Raw genomic sequence first — 19027 nt, forward strand, 5'->3', positions numbered from 1 at the left:
AATTGGACACAGTCTGTTTTATTGAAAACCTTTCTGAATTTGAGAAGGCCTTTTGGAACAGGTCGTGACCAAAGTGTTTAGATCATTCATTGATTTGGATTTCATTTAATATCAATTTGTGAGATAGACCGAACTAAGTGAAGGTTGGAGAGAAGTGTATACATTAAACTTGTAATTATTTATTGTAAATATGTAACTCTTGTGTCACTTGTCTATAATTATTTGAGTTTGCCTAGATTGTCTTTCGGTCATGGGTGCCTTGCGGGGTAAGCTGTGACACCCACAACCATAACCATAAAGCTGCTTAGCATAAACTTATACATAAAATTATGCTTACCAGGGTTACTAGCCTAGGTACCATGTCATTATATTTTGGGGTCCTGCTAATATTTGCTTAGCATTTTTATATAACATATTTTTAGACACGCAAAACCTAAACGAATTTCACTGTACAAATATTTGGTTTTTTTTACAAGTGACAATAAAACATTCTATTCTATTCTATTCTATTCATTCTAAAATGATAAGGCAATATCCTAGGCAGCTGGGATGGCAGGTGTCCTAACCAGTAGACTATGCCAGTAGATTCTCCTTCAACTCCATGGGAGTAGACTATGCCAGTAGATTCTCCTTCAACTCCATGGGAGTAGACTATGCCAGTAGATTCTCCTTCAACTCCATGGGATTTACAAAGCATGAGGTGTACATTGTAATTGGTACACATTTGTATTTAAATTCAAAGGGCAACACCAACGTTCCTTATCCCATATGTGTTTAAAATAAACATTCCTAACCCCAACCCTAACCCTAAATATTCCTGACCTCAACCCATGGGACAGCCATTGATCAAAGTCATAATTTTATCCAAGTGAATGTAATTACTGGTGACATTGGCATCAAATACAGCAATACATGTACATGTATTGGTCTTTGAATATATGTATTACTGCCACCACATATTCACTGGGTATCTGTTTCGGTCACAAGGAATGAGAAATTGGCTGTAAGATTCTGCATATTTCCCCATGCAATTATCGTACAGAAATTACCATTTGAACTATACACAGGAAAATACAAAGACAGACCTCACTTTTTAGAATGCTTTAAAAGAAGCCATATTTATTTGCATTTGTTCCAAGATTTCAATACTATAAAAAATACATAATTCCAATAAATTGCTATTATATGTAGGCCTTAATGATTTTATTTTCAATCTTCATTTCAAGGAAGGATCATTGTTTATGTCATAATTCTGATTTATAGGCACTTTTTAAAAATAAAAGTCACCTGTGAAAGTTTCAAGTTTCAGCTGCATACTTGTCCAACTGTTTCAAGATATTTCCATCAAAACGTTGTATCATAGGGCTCTATGGTTGCAACAAATGCATCTCTGGCTGCAGCATGGCTAATCTCAAGCTCCAAATCTCGCCTTATTTATTTCTTATCAAGAGGGACACTTCAGTTGAAACAATTTCACAGGATGTTTATGTCCATTACCATCAGATAGAAATTATTCAATATGTTTGTAGTCATTACCAATGCATGACCCTACCATGATGGTAACAACTTGTTTCTTCCCATATAAAATAAAATAGATCACATACGTCAAATTTGAATAAGTAAAAACATACATGACAATAGAATCTGATTAAAATTTACAACAATTTGAATTTGAAGACAAATGATGACGTTTTGGGGCAATTCTGTTCATTCACAATAGTGTAACTCAATTTTGGTTTCTTGAATGCACAAATAATTTTCAACCCAGTACATTTCCTGTTGTTCACTGCACATACAGGAATATGAAAATATTGCAAAGTGCAGAAAGGCAATTTCACACGTTTTCACGCAAAAATAATTATTTGGTCATACAGAAAAATCTCTAGCAGTGTTCTACAGGTTTGAACACAGTTTGGGATATTTCTTTCTCCCTTTGGTGACCGCTTTACTTCTTTCCCGAAAATTTGAAGGTTCAATAAGATTTAGAGAAATCACCGACGGCGTGTTAGTTTAATCTTAACATCATAATGAGCTTTCATTACTATGTGATTAGACACAACTACAGGATGGTCAGGATGTAACTCTAAATGGTATCTTCTCAACAGACGAGCAAGTAACACCTTCTCCTCATTCATAGCAAAGTTCTGACCGATACAATTCCTGTATGAGAAAGTAGTCAATTCAAAGCAATGTTTATTTCAACATATCATCATCAAGAGGAAAACAAAGTACAGTCAATATTATCAAAATTGAGGCATTTCCAAAAAGCGGGGCTTTTTAAGGAACAGCCTACAAAACGAAACACAACAACAGCTTTGCAGTGTGTGTTTGAAATGTGGGCCAACAGCTAGCAACAGTAGTAAGATGCGAAACAGTTTTATAAATACTGACATGTAATATCATGAAGGGAAGTAGGTTTTACTTGTATTCCTATAGTTATTATCACATACTATTTGAGAATACACCATGGATTAATTTTGTTGGAACTTTTTGGAAGAAGAGTTGGCTTTGGAACAAGCCTTCAGGGTTTTTTTCCTCATTGTTTTAACTTGTGTATTACAGTCAGAGTTGTAGCAAGGTTTTTATAAGTGGGGCAGCAATTCATTATGATCCTTGCAACCAGTGATGCCAATCCATTTGTTGAGTAGCATAGCGCCCTCTCGTGACCATGTTTGGTTTACATACTTTGTGATTCTCCAGTGAATGGAACAGATAAATCCTCACTCTCTAATTAATTCACACTGTTTTTCTGATTAAAGATTACTGCTCTTTAGTGTCAAACTAAATTGCCGAAATGCTCGTCTACACAACACCATTTACAAATCAGTAACCATCAACCCTGGCAGTGGTTGGGGTTGGGGTGGGGGCCGGGGGAAACTTTTAAGGTAATATTAGTTCCACTTATTGGTATGAACATCATGTCCTGTGCAGGCACCGTATACATGCAACATGAGAATTCCACTGTTGACTGACAAAACTAATTACATTTTTTTCATCTTATTCTTTACCGAAATTTCTTGACAGATCTCGTCAGCTAAAAGACTCACCACTGTGACTTGGTTTAGGCAATCTTAGTTAAAATATGTATTGTTTAAATCCTTGAATCTGTCCAACATGAGTAATAATTGGGGCGACCATGGGCAGCCAACCACCCCTGTTGCTAAAGAGTTGGGCCTTGTTGTCACTAGTCTCTTGAAGACAACTAAAGCACACTAGTTGAAATGTTTATAACAAACCAACAAGATTTTCTATAAGAGCCAGAAATCTTCCTAAATAGATATGATGCCCATAATGTCACTTGAGTACAACAAATATTTGATCATTGTCCATGCCAGTTTGGGTGTTGAGTTACCCCAACGTGTTGGATTTTGTTAAATTTAGGAAGGATTTTAATAAATCATTCAAGGATGGTAGAATTAAAGAAATAAAGTTTGAACTTTAAGGATCCTAGTTGTTTGAAATGATAATTATTATGACACTTTACCTTGGTCCAGCTGCAAATGGAATGTATGAGAAAGGATCCATCTTCTGAACATTCTCTTGAGAGAAACGATCTGGAATGAAATCCTGAAAATGAAAAGAGGAAGACACAGTAGTTGGCATGTGTAATATTATAGTTTAGTAGGCTTGAATGGTGTGGTATTAACATAGAGGAGGTTTGCGGTAACACTACGTGTATGTAAATATTTAGTTTGCTGTGTATATTCTTGTTTTTTTGGAACTTGCTTATAAAAATAATAATAATGAACAGTTTTTATATAGCACAAAACCACAATAAAGTCTCAAAGCGCTTAAGGAAAGTGAAAGAGTAAAATCCAGGACTGTTGAATACAACAATTACAGGAAATACAGAAACTACAAAATGCATACAATGAAAAAAAAAACAAGCTTTATTCAACTAACGCAGGGTAGATTTCAGAATTCGGGAGACCACTTAGTTTTGATTATGTCTCAATGTTTCAACTAGCTTGCTCTAATCATTGCAGGAGAATGAAGAGTGTAAGACATGCTGGTCTATTTATAGAATCATTCACTGCTCTGATTGGTTCTTCTGAAAGGGGAAATGTGATTGGAGGGCTCAGTCACTGCTTGCACACATTGTTCAAATTCAAGTTCCAGAAAAATAAAAAAGTTTTAAGAAAGAGTAGAATACAAATGTTAGCTGCTTTGAGTGCTATGGTTGAAACTACAACGCCTGAGGTGATCCTTGGACTTTGGAGCGTACTTCTTTCCAGAGGTGAGCCAATGAAAAAAGACCGCTCCTGGATCACCACGGGAGTCATAGTTTTAACCATAGCATGAATAAAAGCATTAATTATTTGTTTTATGATACTCCATACATATATTGTGCCTAGACATCTTGGTACGATGAAGCTGCTGTTGCCATGGTTATAGTACATTTGCTACGGGTCTGGTACCTTGTTTGCTGTGTGTACTGTGTAAAGCATGTCGAGTTCGCACAGCCTTAACAAAAATAGGACATATCATGTGACCTGCTCTAAACCAATCAAAAGCATAATCTTTGTATGGGGTATTATAAATTATAATATCAAATTATGTTCACTAGTGAAATGACAAGTTACCTGGTCCTATTGAGTGGTCAAGACTATTCTGTGTTTAACATTTCATGTTAACTAGTGAAATAACAAGCTACCTGGTCTTACTGAGTGGTCAAGACTATTCTGTGTTTAACATTTCATGTTCACTAGTGAAATGACAAGCTACCTGGTCCTATTGAGTGATCAAGACTATTCTGTGTTTAACATTTCATGTTCACTAGTGAAATGACAAGCTACCTGGTCTTACTGAGTGGTCAAGACTATTCTGTGTTTAACATTTCATGTTCACTAGTGAAATGACAAGCTACCTGGTCCTACTGAGTGGTCAAGACTATTCTGTGTTTAACATTTCATGTTCACTAGTGAAATGACAAGCTACCTGGTCTTACTGAGTGGTCAAGACTATTCTGTGTTTAACATTTCATGTTCACTAGTAAAATGACAAGCTACCTGGTCTTACTGAGTGGTCAAGACTATTCTGTGTTTAACATTTCATGTTCACTAGTGAAATGACAAGCTACCTGGTCCTATTGAGTGGTGAAGACTATTCTGTGTTTAACATTTCATGTTCACTAGTGAAATGACAAGCTACCTGGTCTTACTGAGTAGTCAAGACTATTCTGTGTTTAACATTTCATGTTAACTAGTGAAATGACAAGCTACCTGGTCCTACTGAGTAATCAAGACTATTCTGTGTTTAACATTTCATGTTAACTAGTGAAATGACAAGCTACCTGGTCCAATTGAGTGGTCAAGACTATTCTGTGTTTAACATTTCATGTTCACTAGTGAAATGACAAGCTACCTGGTCTTACTGAGTGGTCAAGACTATTCTGTGTTTAACATTTCATGTTAACTAGTGAAATGACAAGCTACCTGGTCCAATTGAGTGGTCAAGACTATTCTGTGTTTAACATTTCATGTTCACTAGTGAAATGACAAGCTACCTGGTCTTACTGAGTGGTCAAGACTATTCTGTGTTTAACATTTCATGTTAACTAGTGAAATGACAAGCTACCTGGTCCTATTGAGTGGTCAAGACTATTCTGTGTTTAACATTTCATGTTCACTAGTGAAATGACAAGCTACCTGGTCCTACTGAGTGGTCAAGACTACTCTGTTTAACATTTCATGTTAACTAGTAAAATGACAAGCTACCTGGTCCTACTGAGTGGTCAAGACTATTCTGTGTTTAACATTTCATGTTCACTAGTGAAATGAGAAGCTATCTGGTCTTACTGAGTGGTCAAGACTATTCTGTGTTTAACATTTCATGTTAACTAGTGAAATAACAAGCTACCTGGTCCTATTGAGTGGTCAAGACTATTCTGTGTTTAACATTTCATGTTCACTAGTGAAATGACAAGCTACCTGGTCTTACTGAGTGGTCAAGACTATTCTGTGTTTAACATTTCATGTTAACTAGTGAAATGACAAGCTACCTGGTCCTATTGAGTGGTCAAGACTATTCTGTGTTTAACATTTCATGTTAACTAGTGAAATGACAAGCTACCTGGTCCTATTGAGTGGTCAAGACTATTCTGTGTTTAACATTTCATGTTCACTTGTGAAATGACAAGCTACCTGGTCTTACTGAGTGGTCAAGACTATTCTGTGTTTAACATTTCATGTTAACTAGTAAAATGACAAGCTACCTGGTCCTACTGAGTGGTCAAGACTATTCTGTGTTTAACATTTCATGTTCACTAGTGAAATGAGAAGCTACCTGGTCTTACTGAGTGGTCAAGACTATTCTGTGTTTAACATTTCATGTTCACTAGTGAAATGACAAGCTACCTGGTCCTACTGAGTGGTCAAGACTATTCTGTGTTTAACATTTCATGTTAACTAGTAAAATGACAAGCTACCTGGTCCTACTGAGTGGTCAAGACTATTCTGTGTTTAACATTTTATTCCTTCCATCATTCATGATTGTTATACCTCGGTAACAAACTGTGAAGTTTGATTGGTCGAAAACCAATCATGTGACGCGCAACAAAAACGCATGTTACATGGCTCGCGACGGGCCGGGTAGCATGAAAAGTGATGTACACCGGTATACATCACCTTGATCGTTCCCAGCGTTGGTCGATTTCGCGCTGTGTACGAAACAACCGCGGGTTCGAGGGAATTGTTTCCTGTTCGTCTGCTTATTAAACAATGAATAGTAATATTGTTAGAAGATGACAACAGAATCTCGAGAAGAGGAATAACAATTATACAAAGGTATAACAAAACAATTGTTGCACGTTGTGACTGGGGTCCATGGGTTCTTTGTACACCCTCGAGGGGAAATGGCACCCTCGGCTTCACCTCGGGTTCCATTTTCCCCCTCGGGTGTACAAAACGCCATGGACCCCGTCCCAGCGTGCAACAATCGTATAATGAACTAAATCTCACCATATGATCAGTCCATACAACCGGATTATGATGTAGGTTGTAGATAGATACATCAAGCGTCGTCCCAGCTGGGAGAATCTTACCATCAATTTCAACCTCTTTCTGGATGACTCTTTGAATGAATGGCACTGGTGGGTACAACCTCATCGACTCCTTCAAACACTGGACTAGATACTTGAACTTCCCTAAGTCATCCCTGAGTTATAAAGAAAAGGAAATCATGGATGACTCTCTGACTGAATGGCACCGGTGGATACAACCTCATTGACTCCTTCAAACACTGGACTAGATACTTCAACTTCCCTAAGTCATCCCTGAGTTATAAAGAAAAGGAAATCATGGATGACTCTTTGACTGAATGGCACTGGTGGATACAACCTCATTGACTCCTTCAAACACTGGACTAGATACTTCAACTTCCCCAAGTCATCCCTGAGTTATAAAGAAAAGGAAATCATGGATGACTCTCTGACTGAATGGCACTGGTGGATACAACCTCATTGACTCCTTCAAACACTGGACTAGATACTTCAACTTCCCAAAGTCATCCCTGAGTTATAAAGAAAAGGAAATCATGGATGACTCTTTATAATTCATCCCTGAGTTATAAAGAAAAGGAAATCATGGATGACTCTCTGAATGAACGTCACTGGTGGATACAACCTCATTGACTCCTTCAAACACTGGACTAGATACTTCAACTTCCCTAAGTTATCCCTGAGTTATAAAGAAAAGGAAATCATGGATGACTCTCTGACTGAATGGCACTGGTGGATACAACCTCATTGACTCCTTCAAACACTGGACTAGATACTTCAACTTCCCCAAGTCATCCCTGAGTTATAAAGAAAAGGAAATCATGGATGACTCTCTGAATGAATGTCACTGGTGGATACAACCTCATCGACTCCTTCAAACACTGGACTAGATACTTCAACTTCCCTAAGTCATCCCTGAGGAATAAAGAAAAGGAAATCATGGATGACTCTCTGAATGAATGTCACCGGTGGATACAACCTCATCGACTCCTTCAAACACTGGACTAGATACTTGAACTTCCCTAAGTCATCCCTGAGTTATAAAGAAAAGGAAATCATGGATGACTCTCTGAATGAATGCCACTGGTGGATACAACCTCATTGACTCCTTCAAACACTGGACTAGATACTTCAACTTCCTTAAGTCATCCCTGAGGAATAAAGAAAAGGAAATCATGAATGACTCTCTGAATGAACGTCACTGGTGGATACAACCTCATTGGCTCCTTCAAACACTGGACTAGATACTTCAACTTCCCTAAGTCAGCCCTGAGAGTCAAAGAAAAGGAAATCATGGATGACTCTTTGAATGAATGGCACTGGTGGGTACAACCTCATCGACTCCTTCAAACACTGGACTAGATACTTCAACTTCCCTAAGTCATCCCCGAGATATAGAGAAAAGGAAATCATGGATGACTCTCTATAATTCATCCCTGAATTATAAAGAAAAGGAAATCATGTCACTTCGCTCACATACACATTCAGTTCATGACAAATGTAGAGATTTAATACAGATAAACAAAGTCCAAAACGTGCATCATGTATTAGTTAAAGTTTACATTAATTTATAACGTCCAGTGTCTGTCATAAATGACACTCTTGGCGCTGAATTATCAAATCTGGTGAAGATTGTTAAGAAAGATTCCTTAAATCAAGGGATTGGGTCAAAAGCTGCAAGACCATCTCAGACATATCAGGGAGGGCCTCTTTATTATTGTTCTGTTCTTAAGTAATCTGGGTTCTTTAACATTCCATCTAAAGGTTGTCTTGCTCAAGGACATAAGTGATGATACCAGGACATAAACCTACAGGACATGAGAACAAGAACTTGAGTTTTACGGGTTAGGCACAAAACATCACATGAAAGGGATATGCAGAGTACAAATAACAATATTCATAAATTGACTCCAAGTAGATCTGGGCCCAATTTCCTGAAGCCTGTAAGCACAAAAAAATTGCTTAGCAGGAAAGACTTAGCTTTCTTAGCAAAAACAGGTTACCAGCCAGAATACCATACAATTACTGTTGCTGCGTTTGGTACCTCTGGTTTTTATTTGCTTAGCCAAGAAATTTGCTAAGCAGAATTTTCTACTTTTACAGCTTTATGAATCTGGGCCATGAACAAATATTTACACACACAGCATTATGTGAGTTCTAGCTTTTCCTGTAACTCATTCCTGGAAATCAGGCAAGCTTTTCCTATTAATTCAATCTATTCCTATTAATTCAATCTATTCCTTTATATTCACCATTCAATGACATCAGAGTCTCGATCTTTCAACAAATCATCAATTTCTTGCTGGACTTTCTTCTGATGTTGAGGATGCTTTGCCATAAGGTACAGTACCCAAGTCAGGCTGCTGGAGGTGGTGTCATGACCCTCAAAGAGAAATGTATCTACTTCATTACGTATCTCTAGATCCGTCAAACCTTCACCATCTGAGTCTCGAGCTGAGAGAAGGATGTCCAAGAAATCAAGATACCTGCGGCTGGACGACGTACCGTTTCCATTTAAGCCATTCTTTTCCTAAAGAAGAAAGGGTTCAAGCAGAGATTGAAAAACTGTAAAATATGAATAGAAATAACCCATCACACTATTCTGCAATTCATCAAACGGCATGTAAAAAAAAATGACAGGTGACTCTGTTACATGAACACAGGTGTCAAAAATCTGGTTTTGTAAAGATTTTCTTTGAATTTAAAACTTGCGGCAAACAGAACAAAATAAAACTGCATTATATTTCTGTAAACCAGTAACTGATAAGATTCAAGTTGTGGTGAATACTTATTATAAATCCCTGAAAATGTTGTAATAAATCATAGGGGAAACTTGACTGGGTAAATTTGAAATAACTTGGGGTTAAAACAGTTTACTAGAAAGGGACTCAAACCTGAAACCTGCACATTAACATGCTAGTGCTCTATACCAATTGGGCTACCTAGTCCTTATGCTGGAGGACTCATTATGTTGTCAATATCTTTGTTTGGGGTAGCAGTCAGAAGACATTCAACCTGTGACTGCCGTAAAACCAAGGATCAATCGCAAGTTTACAAGTCAACCAGGGAAGCAGCAGCAGAGGAATCACCTAACGGGATGCAACTTTTTATATCAAAATATCAAGTAACAAATCACAATGGAAAATGTCTGAGTACATTTTAAACCATTTATGGAGGAACAAAGACAGCAGTTTCCCTTGTGGTTTATAACTTGATAAATGAGTACTGACGTAAAGAAAGTATTTATAACTACTTACTATTTCAGCACGACGATCACGAATTATATCATCGGAAAACTGATGCACAAAATCACATTTTTTATGATACTTCCTTCCGAGACTAGACATGTTGAATAGAACATCAAAATACATCCAGAAGTTGCTGCCAGAGGGAACACATTCAAATAAAATGTTTAAAAACATGGGGAAATTTCCTGCCATCTCTTGGATATTTAAAGAATATTTACTTCTACTCTTTATCTCTGGTCATTGACATTGAACAAGGTCTCCAAGGTCCAAAGTCAGTTTTATGATGCACTCAATTTACAATAGAGGAAGTCCCTACGAACAAAAGGCTCTAACCTCGATTAAAAATGGAGAGTCCTTTTACTTGGTTTTCTTTTCTCTTTCAGGGTGAATTTTAAAACATTACATCCTTGGCTGTTAACATTAAAGTGGTCTGTACAGTTTGTCAAAAGGTCAAATTACAATTTACTTTGATTGATTGACAGGTAAATTCAGGAGGAAACTACAAGATTCTTGTACACAATGTAACTACCCATTATATTGAAATGATGCAATGTTGGATGGTTTTGGATGTTACCAATCTTCACACTGGAGGGGTATTTCTCAACATGAGAATGTAGATTTAATGTTTTCTTTTTCACTAGGAATATGATTCTGAATCCGACCACAAAGCCCCTCTTTAAGGAATGTAAAATTAAGTGCTTGGCCCAAGATATAAGGAAAAACCTACAGGAGAAATCCATTTGGAACTAGATACATGTTTGGTGTACCCCCTCCCCCTATTGTGGATTCATTGTGTTCTGGGAACCTCAAGAATTCATAAAGGATTGTAGAGGAAGAGGTTCCGTACTAGAAGAAAATAGTGTCTTAAGTATGGATCATTGAGGGGGATGTACCCTCTGCCCCTGTGTCTTGCATGGTATCAAACAATCATGCTGAGTAAAAAAAACCAATGCAACATAAATGGGCTCCTATTCAAAATGGTATTGAAACGGCTCATTGCGGTAAAGCATAGACAATTACCCCTACATCATCGTCATAGCCTGTACAAATCATGCCGCATGTATTGAAACGGCTCACTGTGGTAAAGCATAGACAATTACCCCTACATCAACGACATAGACTGTACAAATCATGCCGCATGTATTTGTAATGGGATGAAATTGCAGCCCCTTTTTTTTGTTACCCCTAGTTTACCTATGTCCTGCTCGGACTAGGGCGAGTCTAGGGGTGGGTGGTTGCTTGGTGGTGTGTGATGAGTGGGTGATTGGTAGCAGGATTTGCAACCAATCAGGGCTATTGAGGAAGGGATGTCTAGGGGTCAGTGACCAAACCCAAGAAAGTGGTTTGACACTTGGCCACTGGACACCGACAGAGGACGGATAGTGTTAGAATTAACCCTCCAAGTTCCTTCAATAATTACACTTTGCCTCTGTCGGACATCTACGTTGGATTGCGCCAGCCCAGCTTTATTACCACAATAATTGTATATTCATCCCCTGTCCTGCTCTAGGTGAGTTTGATTTTACTTTTATCTTTCTTGTGAATCTAGTTAGGTTTAAAAGTTAAAGTAAAGATCGGCGTGTCGCTTAACATTTAGTTTTAACAATCACTGCTACTTTCTATTGTGTAAGGATAGTGTTTCAGATTTTGATGATTGAAGTTCTAGAAAAGAAGTTCCTTTTTACAAGCTCTTATTTTGAATTGATAATTGTTGACTTGTTGTTTTCCATGCTCTTTTGACTTTTTATGCTTACAAAATGTGAATTGCCAGATTACATTTTGTCTCAGTATTATTTTGCTTTGAACTTGATTTATTTAATGTTGATTTAGTTTCTGCATTATTCAGTACTTATTTGTTTCATGGTTTAATTTCATTGTCTACTTTGTTCAAGACCAGATACTTTAACTAGAGTCTGTTTTATTCAGTGGTTGATTTATTTGATTACACCTGTTGATTATTAAAACAACTTATTTCTAATAGACCTTTTTGATATGAGTTTGGCAACAGACAAAGACTAGTTTCAGTTTTGAAGTTTCTTTGGTTTTAGTTTTATGCATCTATCTTTCTTTTATTTACTGAAACTATACTGTTCAGTCAGTAATCATTTTTATCATAGTTTTGCTCTATGGTTTCATACATATATCTTTGCTTTTTAACTTCTCGTTTGGTTTTTAATGTTTTGCATTTACTTTTATTTTTACTTCTTTTAAGTTTATCATTGTATATAATTCATTGTAGTCAAAACCAATTCCCACGGTTTTTCATTGTTTATTGTAAACATCCTGGTTTCATGGCACCAATGAGTCATTGTTCCATGAAATGTCTTATACCACACACTATGCAAGGGGTGTAGTTTCCCTTAATTGGCTTTTAAATACCCTGTCCATCATTTTGCCTCAGGCATGCACTGGTCTGGGGAATAGTGTGACCTTTTAGCACCCATACTGCACTGGCTAGTGTAACAGTCTCACACAGCTGTTATTGTTTCACACTTAATTTACTTCCAAGATTAGTGATTTCTGTTAAAGGATTATAAGATTTATTATTAGGTATTTAATTTTAGTGTAGTTTATATTTGTGAATGGCATAGTATTAATTTTAAACTTGGCCACTGGACACCGACAGAGGACGGATAGTGTTAGAATTAACCCTCCAAGTTCCTTCAATAATTACACTTTGCCTCTGTCGGACATCTACGTTGGATTGCGCCAGCCCAGCTTTATTACCACAATAATTGTATATTCATCCCCTGTCCTGCTCTAGGCCGAATCCAAATCAAGAGAGCCAGCAGGACAGCGTGTCATCAACTGTAGCCTATTTATCTTCACTGCATTTTCGTCATAACCAGTCGTACCAGGACAGTAATCCTGTCCCCTGATCAAGGACAAGGACCTGTTTCTGAAGTCCCCATCTCCAAGTTTGTCATCATCTTCACAGCCCAATATCTTCAACTTTGCTGGAAGAACTTTTACATTGTTACACCGGAATCTTCAATTCAAGTTATCGTCCTTCCCAGTCCACCACCAACAGATAGGCCATTCATTTATTTTTGTTTTATATTTCCATTGTATAAAGTTTCATTGTTATTTTCGTTGCATTTATAATATTGTCGAGACCCGCCGGGTTTACTTCTCTCTTTTTGTTTCTGAGATTTTATTAGTATCTCATTCACATTGTTTAAATACAGCGTTTTAAAGTCGCCTCTCCCTTATAGTAGTCGGGATTTGAATAAACCTTCCTTTATATTTTACAACACCACTAAAACAGCGTGTCCCTTGTAAAATTTATTATGTTTCAGCACAGAGTGCGCTAGCCGCACTCAAACCTGTTACATATTGAAACGGCTCACTGTGGTAAAGCGCAGACAATTACCCCTACATCAACGACATAGACTGTACAAATCATGCCGCATGTATTGAAACGGCTCACTGTGGTAAAGCATAGACAATTACCCCTACATCATCGTCATAGACTGTACAAATCCTGCCGCATGTATTGAAACGGCTCACTGTGGTAAAGCATAGACAATTACCCCTACATCAACGACATAGACTGTACAAATCATGCCGCATGTATTGAAACGGCTCACTGTGGTAAAGCACAGACAATTACCCCTACATCAACGACATAGACTGTACAAATCCTGCCGCATGGTATAAACATTGCATTTTTGTTTCCTTCACACACTAAGCAATGCAAATGGGAACTAAAGGTTGTCCAAAATGCTTGAATACATGTAAGACGCTGACAGTGTCTTGGCAAAGAATTTGATATTGAAATGAGTTAACCCAAGTTACTTACAAGCAACGCTCTATTGTATCTGCAGTCAGCTCATTCACAGCTTCAACATAAGGGTGTTTACTGAAACAAAATGGCAGATGTCAAAATGTTTTAAGAATTGCCTTCTCTTTTAAGGTTGATGAACAGGAGATTTCACACGTTTATGTTTGTGAATCAAATCTTGTGGAATGTTGATACGTGTGCCTCACACTTTCACATCAAATGTACTTCAACTTGTTAGTCCTAATATCAGTAACCACACAAGTGCAAGTGCAATACAGAGAAATATAGGGCATCCGATGAGACCAAAGGAACAGTTGAATATGTGAGGCCAGTCCTATTCTATGAGTGCACGTGTGATAATGAACTTATCTTCAAGCAAACTTGACGCGTAGATGATTGCAACACCTGGTATTGAAACAGCTGCATGTTTTGTGTATACTTGGCTTCAAACAACACAGTCATTACATGGTGTTACCGCAAACCTTTCTATATCGTATTTCCACCATGCAAAGTTTCAAATCCTACTTAAACAGCAAACAGAGTTATAACAGATCAATATGCAGGGTGTGATATGGGCTATGTGGTACATGTTTATATCACACTCCTCGTTGCTTTGGGTCTACCAGTCAAAATCAAGGATTCAAGTTTGCTTGACGATAACATTCATAGAACACCAGAGCCCAATTTCATAGAGCTGCTTAAGCACAAAAGTACCTACGCACAATAATGCTTACCAGAATAAGGTTACCAGCCAAAAGACCATAAGGCACCATTTGTGACTGGTGTCCTGCTCATGTTTGCTTACCAGAAATTAAAAAGCAATATTTGTATAAATAAGTTTGGTACTACCCTTACACTGATGTGTGTTAGCACTGTATACTCAGTTTCCCGAGTATGGTGTCGTGGACCAGCGGATAAGAGTACCAAACTCAAATAGAATAGCTTGGAGGTTTAATTAGCTGCTCATTTCTCGAAATTGACCGAGAAAACCTATATTATTATTAATATTATAATACAGTGCCAACACACATCAGTGTTAACGTAAAACCAAAATTAATATTCTTTATCCTAGATGCAAGTTTAACATATAGTAAATAACTTTCTGCTTAAGCAACTCTATGACATTGAACCCACATACTAAGAGGTTCACTGTATTCATGATTCTAACCCATTACATCCTCACTCAGTTGTCTGGCAGTTCATCTCCTTAGAGAAGACGCATCTCAGCAGGATATCCAGGGTGCATTTGCTCACATTCTTAGTCACCTCAAAATACTCTCCAGTGTCCACCATCCCCTCCATCTTAGACTGTTGGAAAAACACACACCAGGGGTGAGAGTGGCTACTAACAGAAATGTCTGAAGCTAGTATCCAGATCTCATTAGGTCATGCTGAAATGATGGCATGAGCACATTTTGATAAACCCCAAAGCTATAGATTCCTCCAAGAAGCTTAAGGAACAGTATCCTTAGCATAAGGAACTCTGTATGTACGTATGTTAATTACTTCAATAAGGGAATAAAAGAGTAGCGACTAGTTCTTAAACGGCTGTTTAAAACTGGCAGGGTCATTGTTGTGCCATCGCACGGCAACAACCATGTAAGGTTTTAAACGTCCGTTTATGAACAAGCCCCTACTCTTTTATTCCCATCCATAAATGCCTTTTTGGTTAAAAGCTGTAATAAAGTAAGAAAGTCAGTAAAACTTATCTGTTTCCGACGTGCTTGAGCTCTGTAAGTCAGTGTGTTGTATTGTTATGATTGAGACGACAGTTTCCGGATCTGTTGGTGCGCGTATAGTCTTTGGTGCAAGACGTCCTTGTTTTCCTTTCGAACACAGCTTGGCCAACTCACCGACAGTGACGGCATCACCCATAACAAGAAACATCTTGCACCAAAACTAGACGCCCAGTTATAAACAGAGCTCTAGCTGGTCACTATGTTAAATCTATATTGACTTTATTGTTTACCCCAGATGTGGGGCAACAGATCTATGGATCACAGTATGTATTTGCTTTTGTATTTGCTTTTGCCCATCTTGGGGTATATTGTCTTGTATTTTGTTTTGTACTGTGATGGCAAAAAACAACAACATAATAATAAAAATAATAATTAATCAACTGTTTAAACAACCCCACGTGACGCGATCTCCACCAATAGGAATAGCGAAACTGTCTGAGGTATTTATGAATGGAGGTTTTTCATAGGTGTAAATATTCCAATTTTAACTGTGAACCTACCAGTAAGACATCAACTGCCTCGTTGAAAACTCCCATATAAGATTTCAGGATGTCAAAGTGAAAAGCAGGAGTAAGAAGGCGGCGGTTTCGAAGCCACTTATCTCCCTTTGCTAGTAGAAGACTCTCTCCAAGCCAAGGTAATGTAAAGCGATAGCTGGGTTGCCCTTGCTGTAGAGGCTTTGGATCTGTCAGGCAAAGGATTTATCCATAAAACCATGACAAAAATAATTATAAATACTATCAAAGGCTTTGACAGCAACTTTGCTAAGATTGAAGTGGATGCAATTTTTGGCAAGCAAGATTGTACATTCATCTAAAAGAGAAATTACATCTTTTATGTTATCACCAAATAAATCAAGAATCGTCTTAAAATAACAGCTGAAAGTACTGGGATGTGACTCTTCCATCGTATCAAAAGTTGTGCGATCTCCCTGAATGTAAGGTTTTACGATTTTGAAGATAAAGCTGGGTAAAAAAAAACTGTTAGTCTTGGAGAAAGACTCTGCTTGGGTCGAAACGTGCCACTAACTATTTTTGTCGCATTTAGTAATCAGTGTTTTTAAAAACGATACCACTACCTTTCTATTTTCTATGTTCAACCCCATGTTTTATCTATGAGTATCACATTAACATGGCTATTCAACCCCATGTTTTATCTATGAGTATCACATTAACATGGCTATTTAACCCCATGTTTTATCTATGAGTATCACATTAACATGGCTATTTAACCCCATGTTTTATCTATGAGTATCACATTAACATGGCTATTTATATTCTTGCCTAAGATGGGAATGAAATGCACTCTAGCCAAAATCAACACATGGATGAATAAATCTGATTAAAATACCTAACTGTTCTATATTCAATATTAATAATGAGAATCAATTAAACATTTTGATTTAAAATAATCTCTGCATTAGTCACCTCCATTCTTCATGATTGGTCGCATGATGTCCGGATGGTTGGCCGTTAACACTCCCCCCGATGGGCCCATGAAAAAGTAGAAGCCTCTGGGATGTTTAGCGGTCAATTCTCTATGGAACTTCAATCCAGCCTCTGCACCCTCCCTGCGCACTTTAGAATCAAACATTGGATGCTGCAAATGAAGACACGTTTAAAACACTGTTACATTGATTTATTATAGGGCAGTTAAAGATTTGTTAGTGTAAGCCCTGTTGTTACCAGTGTTTATGTATTTACTTCTGTTCTCATAAGTACATCCTCCATCCAACCTTAACCCTGGTAACTCAATTATACCAAATTATTAAGCTCCGTCCCACATCCTTGTGGGATACACCCAGGTTCATAAATCAGCCCTGTGGTATGCACACCCAATAACCCAATGGACCAGGCATTTGATCATCACCATGAATTCATAAATCAGCCCTGTGGTATGCACAACCAATAACCCAATGGACCAGGCACTTGACCATCACCATGAACTGGTCAGGGACCAAGCTTCCCCAATCCCCTATATAATGTCCTTACTTTCCTAAAGGCAGTCTCTTCTCTAGTCTGCTCTCATTGACAGACCCTCCTGGTTTAGCCCAGTGTGAAGTCTTACATTGTGAGCCCCTTGGTGTATCTCAACAAATAACAAACCTGTGAAAATTTGAACTCAACTGGTCATCAAAGTTGCGAGATGATAATGAACGAAAAAACACCCTTGTCACAACAAATTGTGCGCTTTCAGATGCTTGATTTTGAGACCTCAAAATCTTATTCTGAGGTCTCAAAATCAAATTCGCGGAGAATTACATCTTTCTTGAAAACTACGTTACTTCTGAGGGAGCCGTTTCTCACAATGCTATCAACAGCTCCCAAATACTTGTTACCAAGTAAGGTTTTGTGCCAATAATTATTTTGAGTATTTACCAACAGTATCCAGTGCCTTTAATAGAAGTTTTTAAATAACTTATACACCTATGATCTAGCTAGCTGGGTCTAGACTCTGCATACACTTTACACAAAACGCTGTATTATAGTTTGTACAAGACATTGGCGTCATTTTATCAAATAATCGCAATTGCATCCACAAAAAGGACCACTCTAACCATGCTCCAACGATAACATAGGCCTACTAATACTACATGTGTATATTATATTTTGATAATATACCAAAGTCCAGGTCCCTACTTTTAGCCTAGAATTACAATAACCTTATTTATCCTTGTCATGTCCTACAAACCATTAGAGCAATAACCTTATTCAACCATTCAATGCCCTGGCCGCGGCCTAACCTATGACTGGAGCCCCTCCCCATCCTCCCCCACGGTCACTCTGCGGCCCCTTTGTGCCATTTGTTACAGCAAATTTGCCAGCGTTATTCTTAGACTAGCGACGGTGCTGTTTCACCAACACTGTATTTTTTCCCCAAAAGCCCCAGCTTATTTAGGTAACAGGTACAGTGTTACAGTGTTGGCTGGTTCCGCCCCTTGCTGGCAGTTATGGCTCTTTCTTTACATCAGTCGCATTATGAAACACCCATGATTACGTAATGCTACAGTAACAGAAAACACACCATCAATGACTATGATGGCATCATAGTCATACCTGGTGAATATTGCCATACAGCCAGTGGGTAGGAAGACCAGGCCATTGCTTGAGGACTGCATGAGTTTTACGTCTCTGTTGCAGAAGGCCGCCAACGAAGTACACGAAGTAAAGTATTGCTATCAATACAAACGCAACGATTACTGAACCTACGGCCATCTTGGAAACAGTAAAGTTAGAGTCACGTCAGTCGACCCATCGTT

General features: G+C 37.9%; 1 protein-coding gene across 1 annotated transcript; it reads right to left on the reverse strand.

The window, feature by feature from the left end:
- Positions 1-1124: 1124 nt before the first annotated feature.
- Positions 1125-19026, reverse strand: LOC139954207 (cytochrome P450 4F2-like). Its single transcript, XM_071953923.1, has 10 exons — positions 18825-19026; positions 17196-17367; positions 16269-16453; positions 15213-15337; positions 14048-14107; positions 10255-10378; positions 9250-9527; positions 6960-7155; positions 3485-3567; positions 1125-2160 (listed from the first exon to the last, which is right to left on the reverse strand). The coding sequence occupies exons 1-10, from the start codon at positions 18981-18983 to the stop codon at positions 1992-1994; spliced, it is 1551 nt and encodes a 516-aa protein (XP_071810024.1). The 5' UTR covers positions 18984-19026; the 3' UTR covers positions 1125-1991.
- Between the last annotated feature and the right edge of the window lies 1 nt (position 19027).

The sequence above is a fragment of the Asterias amurensis genome, chromosome 2 (genome assembly GCF_032118995.1).
Source record: "Asterias amurensis chromosome 2, ASM3211899v1".
NCBI classification, from domain to species: domain Eukaryota; kingdom Metazoa; phylum Echinodermata; class Asteroidea; order Forcipulatida; family Asteriidae; genus Asterias; species Asterias amurensis.

Excerpts from the sequence above, each read along its gene's own strand:
- LOC139954207 (XM_071953923.1), bottom strand. The coding sequence starts at position 18,983 with ATGGCCGTAGGTTCAGTAATCGTTGCGTTTGTATTGATAGCAATACTT. Across the intron at positions 9,528-10,254 it reads GTGATCGTCGTGCTGAAATA|GAAAAGAATGGCTTAAATGG; the intron begins GTAAGTAGTTAT and ends TTTCTTCTTTAG. Across the intron at positions 7,156-9,249 it reads GACTCTGATGTCATTGAATG|GGATGACTTAGGGAAGTTCA; the intron begins GTGAATATAAAG and ends TTTATAACTCAG.